At 38.9% G+C, this 22,460-nt stretch overlaps 1 protein-coding gene across 1 annotated transcript; it reads right to left on the reverse strand.

The window, feature by feature from the left end:
• Positions 1-20,391: 20,391 nt before the first annotated feature.
• Positions 20,392-22,460, reverse strand: LOC140232398 (uncharacterized). Its single transcript, XM_072312525.1, has 2 exons — positions 21,553-22,460; positions 20,392-20,629 (listed from the first exon to the last, which is right to left on the reverse strand). The coding sequence occupies exons 1-2, from the start codon at positions 22,458-22,460 to the stop codon at positions 20,392-20,394; spliced, it is 1,146 nt and encodes a 381-aa protein (XP_072168626.1).

Here is a 22,460-nt window from a genome sequence, read left to right on the forward strand (position 1 = left end):
TGCATGACGTCTTAAATGAACTCCATATTACCATGCAAGTACCGGCAAAGCATGCCTGCTGACTGCTAAGACATAGTATACGTGCAGTGTAGACGAATCATGTACAATAGAGCCTACCCCTGCCTTTCACGGGGGTATTCATTTTGCTCATCAGCATTGCCGTACCTGATCCGACGGTGTCTTCACAAAAGGCGTCCCAGGCGACCATTGCTTGTTATGTCAAACACCATCGATCTCTTGTGTACCGTGCATAGTACAGTGTAGTTCCGTGATCTCTTGCGGTTGCGTCTTGACATTGGGGGCGCTGCGCCTGCAGCCTGTTGTGTTGGGCCAGCTTGTTTAGAGTACCGAACAAGTTTAAACATCTGTGCAAGTTATATACCTGTACAAGTAATATATCTGTGTAGTAGTACCATTATAACATTGTTACCACTTGACGTATAACTGGTTTATGCTTTGAAAATAGAATGTATTTGGATCCAAGAGATGTTTATTACATATTTGATGAAATATGGAAATGATATCAACAAAATGTATTATAACAATATGACATCATTAGTCATTTCGTGTATATAACCGTACTCTACCCTATGATATCTCAACAGTAGATGATTAGTTCGTGGTTATTTCCCCCCTCCCCCCAACTGCGCAAACGACTAGATAACAATTACGGTTCAGTTTTAGATCCATGGCAGTCGAAGATTTTCTGTAAGAATTGTTTGTTTTTTTTTAATCCATAAAGCTTGAATAAACTGGTAGCAAGGAAAGATAGTAACAGGACAAGGAGGCACATGGCGACAGGGATGGGAGACTCCGTTACTTTCTAATTCACAGAATTAGAACATTATAACCCTGTTAGGTCAGTAATATCGAAAATTCGGAATTATCGTAGTATGTTCTGGGATTCTTATATATTCCCCTCTCTGCTTTATCAACAGAATAAAGCATTCGGAAAAGACGACAATCATGCTTTAGATACTTGGCTAAACTCAACGCATACTCATGATAATAAAGGTAATTGTCATAACGTGCATAGGAAAAACGTTTAAAATGTATTAATATGCATAATAACTAGACACTTGATAGAATATTGTTTTTTTTAAATGAAATTTTAGCTACAGAGCAGAGCATGACATTGCACGAAATGATACTAAAAAGCAGGATATACAGTGTATATATATATTGAGTAGGTTGTCCACGTGTTGGCGAGATAATAAGATAAAAAACAAAACTGGAACAAAGCGCGCATCCTTGGTAACACGGTTGCAATATTGTTGTGGCTTAATTGTTATTATTCTCTCAGTATCAACAATTGAGAAAGAGCGAATCGCTCGAAAGGGCCTGGGAGACATATTGCATGCGGAGAATTGATGCGCCTACATTGATGACCAACTCTATTCTTATGTCCATGGGACATTGCTACATTGAAGCGGTGAAGGGCTGGAATCCTAGCTGGATATCATTTTTTTGATTATCATTCACATAATTACTGGACGGGGTCGTCACAACGTCAGGATTTTACACGTATCGCAGTGGATTTATACTTTGCATTACAGTAACCTGTGCCCATTACATGTATATTACTTTTTTTAGAGAGAAATCATTCATCTGTGAATCGAATATCATCGTCCGACAATTCCAGGGGATTACATGGACTTTGCGATTTTTCCATTTGACTCTAACGCTTGCAAGTGATTACATTATCATTGTACTGATATATAATCGTTTCTACTGATCACTGTCTTTACCCAAGATATCACTGTTACTAAGCCCCCTCAACATTAGTTTATTGGTTCTTTTGTGCGATCATTCTCAGCGTAATTTTGGTCGTAATAAACCTTCAACTTTTGCCTCTCCCCTCCTTTCCGTTTCATCTTTCTTTCTCCTCTCAACGATTTCTAAACCCTTACGTGATTTTCTCTGTATTCTTCCTTACAACTCTCTCTGTTCCCTATCCTCCAGTCTCTATTACTGCCACTTCAACTTCCAGCTCAACGGTGCCCCTCAATTGTCACTTTATTTGCCTCCTTATACTCCCCTCATGTTGCTTCCCTCTTCCACTCTTCTCTTTCTATATAGGCTCTTTGTTTTTCTACCAAGCAACGGTGCAAAAACTACACAGGCCTACACATTGTGTCACTGCAAATCTCTTTTGTTTCTTTATTGTCCAAGAACTACCCCCACACCCATTCCTTCATATTTTGTCACACTAAAGAGACCCTATAATACATCAGCAAGCTCGGGTCATCATTAAAAACAAAAACAAAAAAAAAAACAAAAAGAAAACAGACAAATCATACATTTAAAGCCGGATATTGATGCTTGAGAAGAAAATGCAGTTAATATAACAACAATGGAGAACTTCAGTAGCTTCTTTACTAACACATAGAAGTAAAGGAAAATATTTAATAAAGTACGTAATTTACAGCTAGCAAGTCATCTTTGTCATATTATAAACGTCACACCAAAGAAATAAATATTTCAAACACAAATATTTCTCGTCATGAGCTGAACCCGATATTCACTTATGCAGACAGGTATCAGTAATGCTTACAATTTCGACCACAGTCCGTTAGCTCACGCAATATCTTTATTATAGAACAGTGCCTTATAAACCAGCCAATGTAAACAGAAATAATAAGATTTGCAGCGGAATAAATTGAATAAACACATTTCATGTTGACAAGGAAAGTCGGGACTTGGTTAATTGATTTCCTTTAGCACACACTGTTAACGTATATTTATGAAAGTAGAGAAGTTAATTGAGTTCAATTATTAAGTAGCTAAAGCTCAGCAAATTAGGTCTGTTTCTGTAAACATTCACCTCTGTAATACGAGACTTTGTCTGTACTTGAGTAAAGTCTAAACAAGAATCCATGTCGGTGTTGGTTAATTCGTGTACATGAAGATAGTCACCGCACGTACGGTACACGTAATACCCAGTGAGTGCAATGCTTTCATTGATATTTGTTTGATTTTAAAACTCTACAAGATCAGCAATGTGTATCAATCGCTCATACAAAATTAATGACTCTCGAACTAAAGAGTCATGACAAAGAGTACATATCGAGCTATGGCTGTACAGTTCCACGCTGAGCTTAACTAATCGTCTGCTCACCAGGCTATCAAATTGATCCGAAATTGTCAGAGATTTGCCGTTCTATGATCCTTTACTTATCAAACGTCGTAATGGTAAAATGCATATGTCTTTTAAATTAGCGAAATGTTCACATAACTAAAAGCCTATAACATAATCATGCTTTTATTTCGCTGTCCGGCATATGAACAACATAATGATAATTATGAGTCGAACAAGGAAATAAGGGGGGCATATTACTGTAGTATTATCCAATTCATTCCACAGTACTTCTGGTCTATTGCTAAATAATCGAAATCTGTATACATACATTTCTAAATTCTTGTTAACTTCTAGTATGATGATAGTTATAAACAGTTGAATCTGTTTGTTTACGCCTACGATACGTTTTCAGAAACAACTTACTTCAATACATTATTTTTGGTACACGTCACGAGACCAACACCCACGAGTCACACATCTCACGAGTTATACAGCCCACAAGTCATATCCCACGAGTCATATAGCTCACAAGTTATACATCCCACTAGTTGTACAACCCACGAGTTCTCGGACACTAAGCAAACAAATTCGACATCAAGTAAAATAAGCCCACGAGTAAAAAAGCCAATGAGTTCGAAACTACGCAGAAAGCTCACGAGACCAACAACCACTGACACCCATGAGTGATACAGCCCACAAGTCACACAGCCTATAAGTCACATGTATAGCCCATGAGTTGTATAGCAGAGTCATAAGGTCCATAAGTTCGATACTAACCATCAAAGCTCACGAGATTGACACATTAAGCCCCGTGCTGTAATGTCAAACTCGTGTGATGTTTTTATCTGGTGTCAAACTCGCGGGCCTAGTTGTATGACTCATGGATGTCGGTCTCGTGGGATTACTTTTGATTGCATGGCTTTAAGAACGCGTTAAAGGAGAATTCCAGACGATTTTTATAATATCACATCATGTAGCACATAAACCGACAGGTCCATGTACAGATTTTTGGAATTCATTGTGGTCTTTGAGCAGAAAAACCAATATTCTGAAAAATCTTAAGCAAATTACACTGAAAAGTGTTGATGACATAGAGCCTCACATATTTCAGAAATGTGTCAGGGTATCTCAATTACAATACTGCTTGATTGATAAGTTCACCTGTGTAGAATGTATGCATGCATTCTTCTTTTGTTCTGTTTCCTTGAGCCCAAACTCATGCGTTCTCATAGTTAGGCTGCCATGTCATCATCTTTGTTCATTGCAATTTGTTTTAAATTTTGAACAAATTTTATTCCTCATCCCAATCACTATAAATTCGGAAACTCTGTACTCAGTGCAATAATTTATCGTTTTTCAAATGTGAAAATCTGAAAATCAACCCGATGTCTCCTTTAACTCAAACATTGCGCTTGAAAAAACAAAAGAATATCATTTTGGAAATGGATTCGCTATAACAGCATACATTTTGATTGCAAAAGAGAACCAACGTGCTGGGTCAGAATCGTGAATGCAGTGCAACAAGGTCAAGTGTGAAGGCAACATGTTCGTCGTTTTATTTGGTCTAATAATTCTAGTTGAGCAGTCTATGTCAGAAATTGCTAAAGCGATGAACAGATTTTGCAAGAACACTATAGGAGGCTTAACACATTACGGTACAACGCCAGACCAGCTCTGAGAACAAAAAAAAAAAAATAAATAAATAAATAAATAAATAAATAACAAACTCAATTAGAATCACACGAAAAGCTGAAATGTACACATTTCACTCAAGTAACATAAAGGTAACCATCTGTTGCTTTGACCGGTTTTCAAACAAAATTGGTGGTGAATACTAATAGTTCGACCCACCGAGGCAAGTGGGTCAAGTGAAGATGGAGTAGGAACAATAGTTTTTGATCAAGTGATGGTAGGCAAAGTATGGTTCGGTCGTCACATGAATCCACGAATCTTGGACCGAGATGGGGACATTGAGCATTCGTTGGGAGCTAGTCACCGGCGTGGAAGTATTCAATGGGTGATCGCTGGTCAATTACTCTTCCTGAAAAGGAAACAAAACAAGAGTGTTGAAAACCCGAAAACCATCTGTCATCACTGTGCACATAGTTCATTACGGTCGATCGTAAGCCACTTGTAAGATTATACATATTCAGGATTATACCAGATATTTTGAAAACGGTTTAATTCATTCAAAAGAATGTATATTGGGCCCTGGGCCATGTTGGACTGTTTTGAAAAGACATTATTTTTTCTTTAGTTTAAAGACATGAAATATTTTAGTAAAGTTGAGCCTGGCTCATGCGGTTTTAGGAGCCGACATTGGCCATTCCTTATGAATTTTCAGATATAGATCCCCCCCCCCCCCATTAAAAAACCCCAAACCCATAACAACAACAAAAGTGCTCAGAAATAAAGGAAGAAAAAAAGAGAGAGATGTGCAAACACAAGTCAATTCACAATGGTCATGCAAATTCCATGATCATGCCAAGCTGTAGTGCGCGTTACACGAAACTTTTCATTGCAATCACCTAACCGGGGAGTAATGTATTGGCGCTATTTTCTAGAATAGCATTACTAGTCATAGCGTCATAACCGTGTAACATTTCTTTCCAAAGTAGGTGAGCATTAACTTCGGGTAAATGCATACATATAACAAATATAAATTTCCAAGTGTTCAAATCCTTCAACTTACCTTGGCATACATTTCATGTCATTTGGAGCATTTCAGAATTTGCGCATATGCGCTTGCGAACTTTAAAAAAAAAAAAGATAGTGAATGATACGTTTTTGGTAGGAATGGCTTTGTACTGTATTGGAGAATATGTTGACTAAATTTCATGCCTATCCGACTTGATAATGATGTCATACGGGCCTGTCAAATGAAGATTTTGTGCGTGCGTCACTGACGATATTAAGCGCAAATTTATCCCCCCCCCCCCCAAAAAAAAAAAAAAAAAAAATATATATATATATATATAAATTAAAAAAAAAATTGCTCATCTTAGATGCGTTATACCTTGTCGGATGCAAGCTGACATCCTTTTTATCATATATATATATATATATATATATATATATATATATACATACATAATCATGTTACTTCTGAGTGTTGTTCTCAACTTCCAATGAATCTCCTGATAGTGAAGGTGTGTTTAAAAATGTTAACCAATGTGTCTCTTTTGTGCTGTCATAAGCACAACTCATAGTAACAGTAGTCAAAGTGTGATAAATGGTAAAATGTAATATACGCACTGTTATACTTATATATGAGAAACACCTGCTTTTGGTATTACGTATATGATTACAGTTTTAATTTACTAATCTGAAGTTGCCGCTTCATTTACATCATCGTAGGCCTATTTGATTGACTGTGAGACAAAAGTCATGGGACTTACAGCATGGATTGAAGTTAGATTTCAGTTCCGAATACTGAATTTTGTCTTCTCATTTTCCACAATGAGTGTTATCGAATGATAACAGGGAGGGGGGGGGGGGGTAGAGAAGCAACTTGGAGGAGATGAGATACATGTCATATTCCAGGTGATGATGCTCTCGAGACAAACAGTTATTTTCTATTCTCTGTGAATTGAGGATGGTACAGAATATTCAAAGCATGATGTTAATTAACATTTTGTATCGGTAGTTGTTGTTGTTGTTGTTGTTGTTGTTGTTGTTGTTGTTGTTGTTGTTGTTGTTGAAGAAGAAGAGAAAGAGAAAAATGTGGCTCTATACACCAAATAATTGGCCCCATGTATCGGTAGCTGAGGGTCTTTTTTCCACAATGCATCGAACGTAAAAGAAATTAGATGAGTTAATTCTTTTTTTCACTGCTACGAATCCAGGAATAGGAAACAACGCATACCTACCCAATTAGAAATGAGAAATTATACAAACTTACCCCAAAATGTCATCGTCAGTTACCTCAGTGTATTAAATGATTGTTCATTTTTGTCTAATCTGGATTTTAACAAATGGAGACTAACCTGGATTTTCTCAACCAAGTTACATTAAAAATTAGCAAACTTCACTAACATCACTTGTCTGCTGCCCTCGTTGTTATTCGTCCTATCCATGCGCACACGACATGTGTAGATCAGTATTGTAAATGGATCATTTTATAAGTCAAGGATTATTTTGTTTTTCTGTCTAAATTACGGCCAAATGACTAAAAATTTTACTTCATGCTTCATCTTGGTTAAGTCTATCGCCCCCGATCCAGCGTGTCACCTCTTTCGTCTCAGCGCCTTAATGCCGTTGTAGTTGACACCTGGGTCGTAGTCATGACGGTGACTTCTGGTGCGACTTCTGACGGCTCACTGATTGCGCAAGCGATCCGGATACCGATTACTTCGCAGATCACACCCGACAGTGTCATCAGTATGCCGACCACCACTGAGCCCACGGCTAACATTATGATACCAACCAAGAGAAGCCCGACTCCAACCAACACCATGAACACTGCGACCTTCGCCGACATCACTTTTTCCTTCTCTCTCTCTCTGTCTTAAGTCACAGGGTGTATCTCTGTTGGAGAAAAGGACGGTATCACGAAACGTAAGACTCGTTCAAACAAATGAGGACCAGGAGACCAGTGGATGCGATGTGAGAAACCCACTGAGAAACTACGACTCTTGTAGTAGGTCAGGGTTGCTAACTTTTGAACTAAAAACATTTTTTCTTGTAATTGCAAGTTGATGACAAACTTTTTTCTGATTGCATAGTGTGTGACTGCGATGAACATTAATAATTTTGGCTTAAATTGTGTTAAGCCCTCATAAATCCTCATAAACTTCCTTACTTTAAACTTATAAAGCCCAAGCTATATGACCCTTCCCAGGCCCAAGGGGGAGGGGGGGGGGGGGACACAATGTGCCCCTCCCCTATATAACTTTGTTATTGTTTGATGTTTCATCGTCATATTTGGCTATTCATAGCAAAATAAAGAAATACATTATGAGACCTGTATATGTATTGATTGGGATAGGTACATGCATAGTTATCATATTTCATATTCCCATAATATTGGAATGTGATAAACAAATAATATTAGAGGTATAACTTGGGGGAAGGAATCAAAATGACACAAAATAGAACAGCAATCTTTGGAAAATACTGTTATTTTTTAAGTATCCCTATTATATCTATTGTTCTATGCCGTTGTTACAGAAAAACAAAGGAAATAATAGAAAAAATAATTCAGGGCCATAATTACTTCACATTTTGCTTCTTAAGCAAATTTCAGCTAAGAAACGCCCATTTTATACATTATAATATTGTTAACTGCAATTGGAACAGAAAAATACGCAAAATCTGACTGACATGGTTGACAGTTTATCGTTGCCATGGCAACCAGCAATATCAAATATAGCTAAATCATAATTACATCAAAATGTTCAGAATAAGATTTTGGGAAAAGTCGCCAAAGTCGGTTAAAATTGGATTAAGGGGGAAGGAGTGACGAATGAAAATCTGGTAGGGGGCTTTATAGGGTTAAGCATGGACCTACGCTATGTAGGCTCATGCTTAAAGTCTGATTTTCACAAAACTGTTAGCACTCCTGTTCGTAATATTCCACTCTATTCTTCACTGCACCGTCACTCTGCTCTGCACGGTGCCAGGTAAAAATGGCAGAGGTAAAAATGGCAGAGGTAAAAATGGCAGAGGTAAAAATGGCAGGGGTAAAAATGGCAGAGGTAAAAAGGGCAGAGGTAAAAAGGGCAGAGGTAAAAATGGCAGAGGTAAAAATGGCAGGGGTAAAAATGGCAGAGGTAAAAATGGCAGAGGTAAAAATGGCAGGGGTAAAAATGGCAGAGGTAAAAATGGCAGAGGTAAAAATGGCAGGGGTAAAAATGGCAGAGGTAAAAATGGCAGGGGTAAAAATGGCAGGGGTAAAAATGGCAGAGGTAAAAATGGCAGAGGTAAAAATGGTAGAGGTAAAAATGGCAGAGGTAAAAATGGCAGATGTAAAATGGCAGAGGTAAAAATGGCAGAGGTAAAAATGACAGGGGTAAAAATGGCAGGGGTAAAAATGGCAGAGATAAAACTGGCAGAGGTAAAAATGGTAGAGGTAAAAATGGCAGGGGTAAAAATGGCAGAGGTAAAAATGGCAGAGGTAAAAGTGGCAGGGGTAAAAATGGCAGGGGTAAAAATGGCAGAGGGAAAAAATGGCAGGGGTACACTCTAAAAAGACCCGAGTCAGAACTGACCCGGAACTGGTACCGTTGGGGCATGTGCACCGTTCCGGGTCAGAAATTACTTGGAATTAGATCATGAAGACCCTGAATGGGATCATCCTGACCAGATTCATGACTCTGAATGGGTCATATCTGACCACATTCCTTGTCATTTCTGACCCGGAAGTGTGTATGACCCCAACGGACCCAGTTCCGTGTCAGTTCTGACTTGGATGTTTTAAGAGTGTAGAAATGGCAGAGGTAAAAATGGCAGAAGTACAATGTCAGAAGTAATGAGAGCAATTTCGTCAGATATAAACGTCTTGAATGATATCCTAATCACTAATTACTAATAACAAATCCAAATTGCAGATTTGAAGAATATTGATTTAATTATGTTGTAAAAAGATTAGAGCACTCTCATTATTCTGATTTTGATTCAAGTGCAGTGGCGTAATCTGTCTGTGTGCAGAGAAATAATAAATCAGCTAAGAGCCTAGTAGGCCTATGGAAAATTATCTTTATTATTCATTATTATTATTATTATTATTATTATTATTATTATCTGTCATTATAAGAGGGTTCCAACAATGCTGCAAAGCCCTTAAACAGTATAATCCTACGTTGTTTCGCCCAATGAAGTTATCACACACACACACACATACACACACACACACACACACACACACACGAACCCACTTTTGGTATAAACATATACGCAGATATACATACTCTCACATATACACACTCTTACACAAACGAATTCCGCTCACGTCCAGGCTAGTATATTGTCATTAATTTCATTTTTTGAACTGTTTAGTGTAAAGAAGTGCAGGAGACATAGTCGAAGCAAACCGCTAATTTTTCACCTGTTTAATATTATTTTCTCACATTCAGGTTTCGTAGGAGCCTATTTATCTCACAAGGCCTGATCACGACATAATGTAGAAGTAAAAATACAAAACGAAAAAAAAAAAACTACGGTAGATGTATCGGCAGACATAAGTAAGCTCTTGCAAAACATTTTATTACATTGTTCAAGTATCACATGGCGCAAAAACAAATAAGCTCTTGCAAAATATTTTATTACACTGTTCAAGTATCACATGGCGCAAAAACAAATATCTCGAAGTTTAATGAACACTTTGTGGTCACTTTACAAACTTATGCCTATTAAAACAGGAGACGAACTTTAGCAATAAACTGTTCTAGTGAGAGTAAAAACTGATAGTTTACCATGGGATTTCTTTCAATCATTTTGAACAAATCCGCAGGCCAAAAAATGTAAATGTTTGATGCTTTTCAAACTTAGTTGTTGCTCCAAAGTCAGATTCCATTATGTTATCAACATGGTATGTTGCTAAAGATTGTTAGATTCAGCCACCGAGAATGACGTTGTTCCCTCGTTATACAACAACAGTATAAGAAAATCCAGTCCAATCCCATCCAGGTAGATTGAAATCACCGCCTATGACTACCATAATGATCGCGATTCAATTTACACAGGGATCGCTGAAGCTCTGCAAGACTCTCTTTACGTGTGCCGCGGGGAGAAATGTAACACTGCCCTTTTGAATTTCTCCCAGTGGTAACAGAAACAGTAAAAGATCCCTGCCAATTTTTCATACCTGCATGTCTGTTATCAAGCAATTTTATTTTCAGAAGCTTGCACACTTTTTAAAATACTTATTAACATAGTATAGGACATACCAGATCTAAAGTAAGTTTAATATTTTACTGACAAGATACCTGTAGAGCTGTATAGTGGTTAATAGGTCAATTTTCAGGCTCATCTTTTTACTGATATAATTGGATTGTTGACTGGCCGAGCATTTTTCAAGTTACATGAGTGTCCCATATTTCTCCTCGTGTCCCATTTCTCCCCGGTCTCCCCCGTGCTTTATTTCAGGAGAAGGCACGAAAAGCGCGTATTGCGAGAAAGGTGTCAAAAACATGAAGGAAAAAATCTCTGTCACTTTTACTTCGTCCTCTTGCATTTCAACGACTAAATTCTTATCAATGGCATTTTTTATCTCTAGCATTTTGACCACTGACAACTTTACCTCTGACATTTTTACCACATAATTATTTACCTCTGCCATTTTTACCGCTGCCATTTTTACCTCTGCCATTTGTACCTCTGCCATTTGTACCTCTGCCATTTTTACCTCTGCCATTTTTACCTCTGCCATTTTTACCCCTGTCATTTTTACCTCTGCAATTTTACCTCTGCCATTTTTACCCCTGCCATTTCTACCTCTGCCATTTTTACCTCTGCCATTTTTACCTCTGCCATTTTTACCTCTGTCATTTCTACCCCTGCCATTTTTACCCCTGCCATTTTTACCTCTGCAATTTTTACCTCTGCCATTTTTACCTCTGCCATTTTTACCTCTGCCATTTTTACTTCTGCCATTTTTACCCCTGCCATTTTTACCCCTGCCATTTTTACACCGAACCCTCTGCACATGGTGATTGGGAAATGGTGATTGGCAGTGATAAATCTGTGCATGGTATTAGCATGATATCATGTTATTCAATTTTGAAATTGATAAATTCTTATAGCATGATCGGTTGTATTAATATCTGTAGACTAGCCGCTACAATCAAGACCTTTCAGTTCTCCGTTGGTTCAAATAAATCCTCAAAGAATACCAAAGCAGGTATATCTAACTCACATCATAATAATTTTGCTTGTCTGAAGTACAAAGAAATTAAAGTGAACATTTCTAATTATTGTAAGTGGACTGGACAAGATGTGCAACTTGTTTTTGTCGAGGATGAGATGAAGTAGGGTGTGAGTTGAGAAAATGTAACACAACGAGACTTCCAACGCCCGTACCAACAATGATCAAAGGACAGAACATTATCAGCTCGCTAGCCTGACCGAGTTTCGAATCCGGGACCTATTGGTTAGACAGGGAAGACAGGCTACCGACAGCGTGACATGTGATGAAAACATAGAACATTGATACTGCATTAAAAACAAGTTTACCTTCATATACATGCACGGACTGAGTAAATGTACAATTGTAGTAATATCAATAAAACATATCAGTGAAAGTTTGAAGAAAATTTCACAATCCATTCAAAAGTTATGATTGTTAGTTTGTCTGACATCAGAATTTGATTTTAAGATATCATTTGCGTTAGATTTTTAAACAATCATAGCTGATCATGTTTCATGATAATCAATCCTTAATAATATTATGTAAACCAGATTAGATAAGAAATAATATTAAACAATTGTATTTCTTAGAAAATGAAGTATTAGTGTCAGGTCAATGCATATTCACACACAGCAAGATGCACCTTGCACTATTTCAGGCACAATTTTTCCTCTTCATTTTTCGTTGCCCTTCTGTTCCCTACCAATATTCTAAAACCACCATTATTTCAAGCATAAGCTTACGATGCGCGGTCTGTTGCAATTTCCCCCTTCACGAATAGTTCTTTTATCTGATATTGATGCAAGTTCTGTTTGCACTGTATATTCTGTTGTCAGCAATACTGAAAATTAATCCCCAATGATATATTTTTTTTTAATTGAAGTATAGGAAAAACGCAGAAATAAAACAAAACAAAACTTACCCCCCTTTAAAGCGAGTTGATGCGATTGTCAGGTAATTCCACGTCACAATAATGTAAAGTGATCTCAAAGTGGGCTCAATGTTACCACCCAAGTACCAGCAAAGGAAGCCTGGGAAATCTGTACAATATAGCCCATTGTTCATTAATTGCCTTCCCTTCACTGAAATGTTCGTCAGCATTGCCCAGGGTATCGGATCCCTCATCTTCTTAACAAAAGGTCTCCTAGGCGACGATTGCTTGTTAGGTCAAAAACATCATTAATCTTTGTGCTGTGTACAGAAATTTCCCCCTCTCTGTAACACCGACTGAATAATAATTGTGAGCATTCCTCAATGTCTAGAATCGTATCTTAGATAATTAGAAAATGTTGACTGAAATCGTATGCAGGTGATAATAATGGTCATGAACATAAGAAAAGCGTATGTATTGTATAAATCGGGTAGTGAACACTCGCGATAAAATATTCGAAGTAGAAGTAAAAAGTTTATTGAAATCTAAGCAGTAGAGAACATAATTTTATATTAGGATATTGTACAAAAACGAAATGATACAGAAAACAACAAGGACAGGAATAAAACAGGGATAAAAGAAAAAGCAAGAAAGAAGAATTTGAAGAAGACAATAGGGATTGAAGAAGAAAATCATAAGAAGTGAAAGTAGAAGCAAAATGAAGAGGAGTAAGAGTTGTCGAAAGACCCGTCCAGTTCAAGCATTGACCTGCCAGTAGAGAGCTGATGACGGGATGCTAGGGACGAGTGCTGCTTAGCTTTGCTCGAGCTTATCTATAGCCTAGCAACACAAGAGGTACCACTCACTGAATTATGGAAAGACACTCTCTTCGCTAGAGTCTCTAATAACCTTGAAAACTTGGTTGTGCCTCTATGCGTACACTCCCCGTCGAAGAGACCTCCCTCACAGGCCTGACTCAGAGTGTTCTGGAGGGTTCCTATACCTCCACAAGTAACACATTTGTTAGGTTCATTATATACCACTTGTTCAGGCTAGCAGGAGTGAGCAAAAGGTCATAAGTTAGAATTAGTGGCTCCATCTACCATAATACAAACCATGTCAAGTGCCTTGGGTTCTACTCCTTTCCACATTGTCCAGGTACCACTGAGTTGAGCCTGGCCTACTGCTGTGGTCAATCTCTTCTTCTCCTCAGCCTCCCCGAAGCACACAGTCACGTTGCTTCTTGACTGTAGCTGTTGACCAACTTTTGGTTGAGGTCAAGCCCAGACCAAAAGGACCTCTGTTTTTCACCATTTCTTTATGCTTTAGCCTTGACTCGGTCTCCTCAACAGCAATCTGAGCTCACCATTTTTTTTTTTTTTTTGCCTGATTTCACCACTGGCTGACAATGATCTTTACGATCGGAGCATAATGGACGATCTAGCCTTTGCCACATTAACCTCTTCAACCAAGGAGGCAACATTAGTCAGGCAACTTGGAACGCTCAGCCACCTATTGACACATTCATTGATCTTCCGTTTTGTAGCTTCAACATAGGAAAACCCAACATCATAGACAGTCAATGGCCACATGATGTTTGGCATCAAACCAAGGGAATGGCATCCAACCAAACTGAAGACATTGCAGTTCAAGTTTACCCGGGAGACCACACTTATCAATTGTCTGCAGACCCTTGGCAATCTACTCCTCTGTCACCTTCGATTCTACAGTGTACCACCAACTTGCTGGTCGTACTTGTGTGGATGGGATTCGATCCCTCACCACAGAGTAGAAAGGGGCAGTCACGCACCTTAACTTGTTTTAGGACAAGGCTTCTTCGTCTTGAATTTCATTCTACACCAGTTCTACAGGTTCTGAAGCCTAGCCAGAATCTCACCTGCGAACTTTTGAGTTTGGACAGAGGATTGTGCGGTCGTCCACGAAAGCATGAATCGGAGGCAACTCCTCTGCATCGGGAAAGGTAACACCACGCCTTAAAGTCTATGCCGACCAAGCAATCACATTCACTTCTAACACAAAACATTTAATAGGCTTATGGGAAAAAATACCCAACCCATGGGTATGCCATCTCCCAGGCTCTGCCGACCCGTTGTACACTGCTGGATGGTTAAAGGGATTGTACAGTTATGGTTGAGACCTAATTTCAGGTTTCTAACATTTTTTGGTGAGATAATGAGAAACCTCTTATAAAATGAGAAAGAGCATGTAATTCTATGAAGAATTCAACGTTTATTTGATGAAAATTGGTTTTGAAATGGCTGAGGTATCAAAAAAGAGCGATTCTAATAAAGTGTGGGACCCACACTTTATTACGATCGCTTTGTGTAACTTTGTTTTTTGATTTGTCAGTCATTCCAAACCCGATTTTCATCAAATAAACTTTGAATTCCTCTTAAAATGGTATGTTCTGTACTATTTCATAAGTGTTTTCTTGGTATCTCGCAAAAAGTTAAAAGCAAAATTCTCATCTCCACCAAAACTGTACTATCCCTTTAACCGCATCTTGAAGTCTTGATTGCTCTGCAATCACCATGGAAAGAATCCAAAAGAATTCATAGCAAACTCAAGGAGTGCATGTGGTACTGAGTTTTACTTATTTACCACATCAACAGCGAGATTCCATCGTAGTCTCTTCAACTCTTGAATGGTTCGCCGTATCATACAGAAGTATGTTTAAGGCACCCGGGGAAACGTTCAATACCTGCCTTCTACACAGATGACAAAGGAGGAGATCATCACTAATAAAAAGCCAAACATGATTTTACCTTAGAAATTGAGCAGAGAGATAGGCCGAACTGACCTACCAATCAGGTGGATTTTTCCTCCTTTGGGTTGCATATACTCCCTAGGCCTTACACAGGAACGTAGGACGACACCCTGCTTCCATACAACTATCAAACATCGCGGCAAGAACTTTCTTAGCATTCCACACTTCTCGAAAACCTTGTACCGAAGGCCATTTGGGCCTGGTGCAGAAGCTGCCTATATAGACTTCTTTAGGAACCCCTCGACCTCGGAGAGCTTAGGCTCAGGCAGCGAAATCCAAGGGCTCTTCAGGTTCGGTAGGCCTGACCAAACCCGTACAGGAGGCAACGGGATATCCCTCCTGTCGTCAGAGCAAGTACTAGCCAAGTGCTCCTCAAACTCAACTTATCAGACTTACTCTGATCAAACAAAGCCTAATTGGTGAACCTATACGGGTTCTGGAAGAACGATCTTCTGGACCGTTCTCTCCCCATCCTCTTCTTGCACTGAGATTCTGCAAAGAGACGTCAGATTTGTTTACAAGCTCTCGCGCAACTCAGACGGGCCTGGCTTCTCGCTATAACCTTCTTTCTTCAACCAGTGTCTTGATAATCTATTAAACTTTTGTCTTTTTTTGACTAATTTTGTCTTTATGTTTCGATACATGAACTAAGTAAGCAATGAACATTTCATTGATGTATAAATGGAAAGAGAAATAATTTGTCAGTTTTGATATGAGGGATGGAAGAGTCAGAGCCCAATGGCATCTAAATTCTCCTTTGAAACATCCCTTAAGGTAGCCTTCATTTTAGCATAAGCCCAACATTTTCATCAAAAGCGCTCTTAGTACAGAAGGCCATATAACTCTTCTTTACCACGCTGTCACTATCATTTCGATGTGAATTTATCCTTCTACTTTGGTTCACCATCCGACATGGGCTATTTCTCGCCTTATGTGGACCAGGGAGGTGGAAGACGTTGGTTCTTATTTCCAGCATGATCCGCCAGTTTGCAGCAGAAATGAAAAATCCCCATCTAAAGACTGTGAGCATACTCTGTGTGTGTGTGTGTGTGTGTGTGTGTGTGTGTGTGTGTGTGTGTGTGTGTGTGTGTGTGTGCTGCATCTATGAAAAGAAATTGATAATAATATACATGCTGTGGGTACATGACTGGGGACGAACAATACACGTCTCACCTGTATTCGTGTTTTCCCCTGCGTTTTTGGACCAGCGCTCATCGACAATGATAAAAGTCACCCCCCCCCCCCCTCGCCTCTATGGCATTCATGTTTTAGTTCTGATTCTGGTTTGATGATACCCAGGCGGAACCTACAGTACTAGATGAGCGTTCTGCTCCTGGGCGAACTGGGTGAAGCCGCTATGTGACAGCAGGGGCGTGGGGAAGATGGTAATTTGCGAGTCCTACCTTCCCTGCCACTTCTTTGACATTCCATGACATGTACGAGCGTGGCCGCCCTCCCCTCAAATGACTTATTTTACGTCAGAGTGAGAAAAGCAACGTAATAGAAATCTTATTTACAGAAATATATATATCTACCTATATGTCTTATACATACATATAGGTATGTAATACAGTGTATTTTGTAAACATAATATCTCATGTAAGAACATCATTCATATATTTATATATTTAGCATATGATTGCATGTGTATGTGATATATGTTTATATGTACATATAAATATGTATAAATATATATATATATATATATGTATATATATATATATATACATATACATACATAGTACATGTATATACTATTATAATAATATAAGTAATTAACTCGGTACTATATAGCCTACTGGCCAATCCCATTAAGACTGTTGGTGACAATTGTGAGAGCATATAAAACGAGGCGAGCCACATGCAATGAGGTGCAAATGCTCCATAGTTTTAAAAAAAAAAAAGTCCGATAAAGAAGACACATTGTGAACATTATCTTCAGTACATTTTCTTCCAAAGGAAAAATGATGAACATGGTTTTAAATTACAATACATATACAGTGTTTATTGCATATTTTCACAGCGTCTACGTCATAAAAGGGAATTAGTAAAATTGTGCTTTTATGAGAATGCATGTTTCATAATAACCACGCATAAAACATTATTGTTACCGTGCCTGGATTTTAAAAAAAAAATCACAATTATAATCATGTCAGAAGACGAAAATTCAAACTTGAAATTGACTAATATGTCTTGTGATGAGCAGCTTATATTTTCTATCTATACGCATAATGATAAAATCGGTTTGGCACAGATCAGTTGTTGCCACAGATCTGGCAAATCTGGGGTGAATATCAGACAAGCTCACCATTGTCACTGATTACCTACTTGAAAAAGATCCTCAAAAAAGGGATAATGGTTATTAATTCTATACAAAATATTGTGCAATGATACCTAATGAGTGACATGATCTGTGAATACGTACTGTCATCTTATCTATATCACAATAATTATGGCGTTTATTCTAGATTCAAAGAGATTTTTCTCCTCACCACCACAAGTTCTTTGTCTAGATTTATACAGTGGAGGAGCGGGGGCTGTGTGTCAAAAGGTTTTTCACGTCATCTCACATTGCTGAAGAGACCCAATATTACACCTTGACGCTCTATTCATTACATAAAAACAAAAAGACAACAGACAAACGAGCAAAATCAATTTCACGCAAAATGCTGATGCTCTAAAACAGAACGCGAGTCAGGTTTCGATCACGTTGACGTTTATAGACACCTATGGAGTACGTCTTTTCAACAACAATTCAGCTACAAACATTCTAATAAAGCACATATAAAAGCTGGCAAGTCACCGCTGTCATATAACATGTCACCACGGAAATAAGAAGGAAAAATATTTCAAAGAGTTGAACCTGATATTCACAAAGATGGACTGGATTCAGTCACGATTGAACATCTCGACCAAATTTGTGGTTTAGCGCACACAATCATGGAATAGTGCGGTATAAGCTCGTCAATGTAAGTAGAAATTATAAAGTTTGCAGCGAAATAAAGATCTTAATATACGCATTTCATATATGAAATGCCAAAACAATCAGCATGTATGGAGGATTTGGTTGATTGTTCCAATTTGCAAACATGTCTTGATATGAAAGTAAGTAACTTTTTGTTCCACTATTGACTAGCTTATGATATAAGCCCATATATTCCTTCTATCACTGTCATCGTTATGACTTTGTAAGAGCATGAGCAACGTTAAAACAGGAATGCTTGCGTGTCCCACACACCCATATCGGTGTTAGTTTATACCTCATGTACCTCAACATGGCCACTGCATGGTACACCCAACAAATACAACGTTCTCATAGAATTTATTTGAATTTCAAGAGTCTGCAAGATATCAGCAGTGTGTAGAAAATGTCTCATTCATTGTGTCTCGAATTAAAATTCCGCTGCTAAAAAGTAGATCTACTACTGTGCAGCTCCAGATTGCCCTTGAAATCTTTTTTTTTATATAGTTTATTCATCCGAAAATATACTTTCTAAACATTAAATACATATGCCCTTTAAAGTAAATGTCCAGTGTGACCAAATGTGAGTCAAACAATGGACGATAGCTTAAAAAGGGCAAAAAGTACTTTCTACGTCATTTCAGTTTTGCAAATCGATTGCGCAATGATTAATAATCTATTTTCTAATATTCTTATAAACTATGCGGTTTGCGATCAAATTGACACCATATCATACTTGGGGCCTCACGTTAGCCTATAGGCCTAATGCATTTGTTTAAAAAGGCGATAAGTTTTTCAAGGATGATTAATAACCTCAAAACATTTTAGGTGCAATTTTTTTAGGTGCAATTTTTGTTTAACGTTAATACAGTAATAAATGTTTGGAAGTGGCAATGTCAGTTCACATATGACATTCTTAATTGAGGGTATGGCCAATACGTAGGTGCCGTGCGCAGAGCAGCGTTTTAGATGCATTATGGGATAGCTCATGGGACAAACTTGCCCCGGTTTTGGCTGCACATACGCACTGACATTACGCTCTGTCTTTATAAAGAGGTATTTTTTGTTGAAGATTTCTTCGCTTTCCACCATGTGACCAGCACATTGAAGCCTTGCAGTAGTAAACCATGACTCTAGTGACCGCAAATCAGTAAAGCTTAGATACTTTCAACTCTTTTAAGCTGAATTATAGCCAAGAAAAAAAGGGCTAACAATGGAAAAGCAGACAAAGAACTCCATTGAATCGTATGGGAACTGCGACTCGCGTGAGACAACCGGAAGCGAACAAGGGACCGAGGAATCCCACAGTGCACCTGTGACAGAGCTCTTCAGCGTGCGCAGGAGTTTTTTACGTCATTGGCGATAGCGAGAATTCCACAAAGACCTAGGAAAGCGCCCACCATGATCACAAGGTAATTGCGTAGAATTGTTTATAGAACGCTGTCACTCTTAAACTGAGCGGGAAATAAATACAAATGTCATTATTTACTAATTAAGCACTTGCTTTCCTTCAAAAAAAAGTACTAAACAAAAAAAAAAAAAGATGTCAGTCACATGGTGGCCAAAATCGTGAATACAGCGCAACATAGTCAACGTAGCATGTTTATTAGTTGAGATGATCTAGTAAATTATGGTTAAGCAGTCTATGAGAGAAATTGCTCCTAAAGATAAGTAAAAAAGATGAATAAATCTTCCAAGAGTACGATGCCAACCCAGATCAGGGCACCAGAAGAAAAAAATAAAGTCCTCATCACAAGAAAACCTAAAATTTACACATAATTCGTTCAAGCAACACAAGGCAGCCATGTGCTGCTTTCACAGGTTTCCAGGCAACGGGTGATGAATACTAATAGTCCGGCCCACCGAGGCGAGTGGGTGAAGTAGAGCGGGAATAGGAGCGGTAGTTTTTGATCACGTGATCGTAGGAAGGCGGAGTCGGGTTGGGCGGGGTCGCCACGTGAGTCCGCGAACCCTGGACCGAGATGGGGACATTGAATGTTCTCTGAGCGCTAGTCACCGGCGTGGAAGTATCCATCGGTGGTCGCTGTTCCATTACTCGCATGATCTCTTGATCGTCAGATTTGCTGAAATGGAAATAAATCGACAGCGTTGAAAGCCTGAATAAAAGAAGTCAGTGTACTTTACAACTCTCAGGTAGCAGCAGCATGGCTAGGCGGAAGACGCAGATATGTGCTACCGGGACATTTGCTCTAGACTCTCCAATCATTTATTTTCTACAGCTTTCAGCCAACTTGGGTTTGCCAATACATCGATGTGATAGACATAAGTACTAGCAAATAAAATCTGTCCACATCCACAGATAATAGATGCATATGGAGAGCCATAATATACAGTCATTCACACAGTAATATAATCATCATGATTTTACATGTCAAATTAACAGACGTAAAGAGTATCAGCTTACTGCAAGTCATTTCATATTCATTCAGAGAATCATAAAGCATATTGCAAAGTCATACAATGGTAAGTGATTCAAGACCTATTCTTGACCAAATTACCACTATTTTGAGGTTATGTTATAATAATATGCGTAACATTATATATATATATATATATATATATATATATATATATTATACATACATTTTGTAATGAATTTGATATGACTTGAAGTGGTATTTGTATTTATAGTTTTACAAGACTTTAAAATATTCTGAACAAATTGTACCATGTATATACAATTTTCGCCGTTGATGACGTAATAACAACATGATCAATTGCATTAATTTAGAACATATTTTTTATCTAATTGATCTTCTTTCTTATCCTTTCGCGTGAATAAGCAGCAAAGATTACACAATACACGCATCATACCGAAAACAGCATTAACCAATGTTTGGAAAAAAAAAAGCAAGCAACGGACTCCAACTTCCGTAGAAATGTTAATAATACCAATCCAAAGTCAACAAGTTTGGTTGCCCAATTATATCAGTTATCACTGAGAATGCTTCATTCTTCCAATCATTTAAATTACTATCTAGCTTACTTCCTGATCATTTCTTGGAGGGCCTCTTCTAGCTGGGCGAAGTCGTCTTTCCATCTCTCAGAATCTTCCGATTCCGACATCGCCATGGCAGGATTGCCGCCGAGCAAACCGCTCCGCTGATCGGCAACGTATCCAGGAGTTTCTTCTTCGTGGGAGGGGCTAGTGCCCGCGTTTGCACTGAAATCTGTGATTGTGTTGACTCTCAGTGGTCGATAGCCCATCGGCGTATGCCAATCGGGGCTCGCGTCCCCTCCCTTCGAAACTGTGGGCGTGTCTTCGTTGGCCGTGACGTACGTTGTAGAAGGCCCCTCCTCCGGCCGGCTGAAGTCTACGTCACCAGTGTCCCCGCCCGTTGAGGCGGAGTTAGTGCCGACGCGGGTTTGTAAAGTTGTGTCTGACGTGACTGTCGATCCACCGCCTGGCGTGTCGTCTGCTACGGCACCGATCTCGCACACATCCCCGCCCCGAAACTCCGCCATGTACTCTTTATATTTCGTCGACGTCTTGAAGCAGCACACGCACAGAAGGTATACCAAACCTACTACGAGCACTATGACTCCCAGTACCAGCACACCTATACCGACGCCCCACACGATCTTGGATATATGTGCCAGGATGACAAGTACTATCAGTCCAGCAAGGGTCAAGAATCCGCCCAGGAGGATCATCACCACTGAACAGATCATCTGACATTGCTTCTTCCGGGGCACCACGACCAGGCTGACGTCTGGCCGCACACTCCATCGCTTCTTCACCTTCTTCCGTCGACGATTGCCGGGTTTCTTCTGGCGGTAGACAACCGCCGACGAGCCGCTGTTACTGGGTGGGTGGTAACGAATCTCATCGCGCCGCGAACGGTCGTTTCCCCGCGTCCACCGCCACTGCGCCTCTCTCGGTTTCTCAGCCAT

This window comes from Diadema setosum, chromosome 8 (genome assembly GCF_964275005.1).
Source record: "Diadema setosum chromosome 8, eeDiaSeto1, whole genome shotgun sequence".
NCBI classification, from domain to species: Eukaryota; Metazoa; Echinodermata; class Echinoidea; order Diadematoida; family Diadematidae; genus Diadema; species Diadema setosum.

Coding starts and splice junctions, on each gene's coding strand:
- LOC140232398 (XM_072312525.1), bottom strand. CDS start 22,460: ATGGCTGAGAAACCGAGAGAGGCGCAGTGGCGGTGGACGCGGGGAAAC. Junction 20,630..21,552: donor CTCCAAGAAATGATCAGGAA/GTAAGCTAGATA, acceptor TTTCCATTTCAG/CAAATCTGACGATCAAGAGA.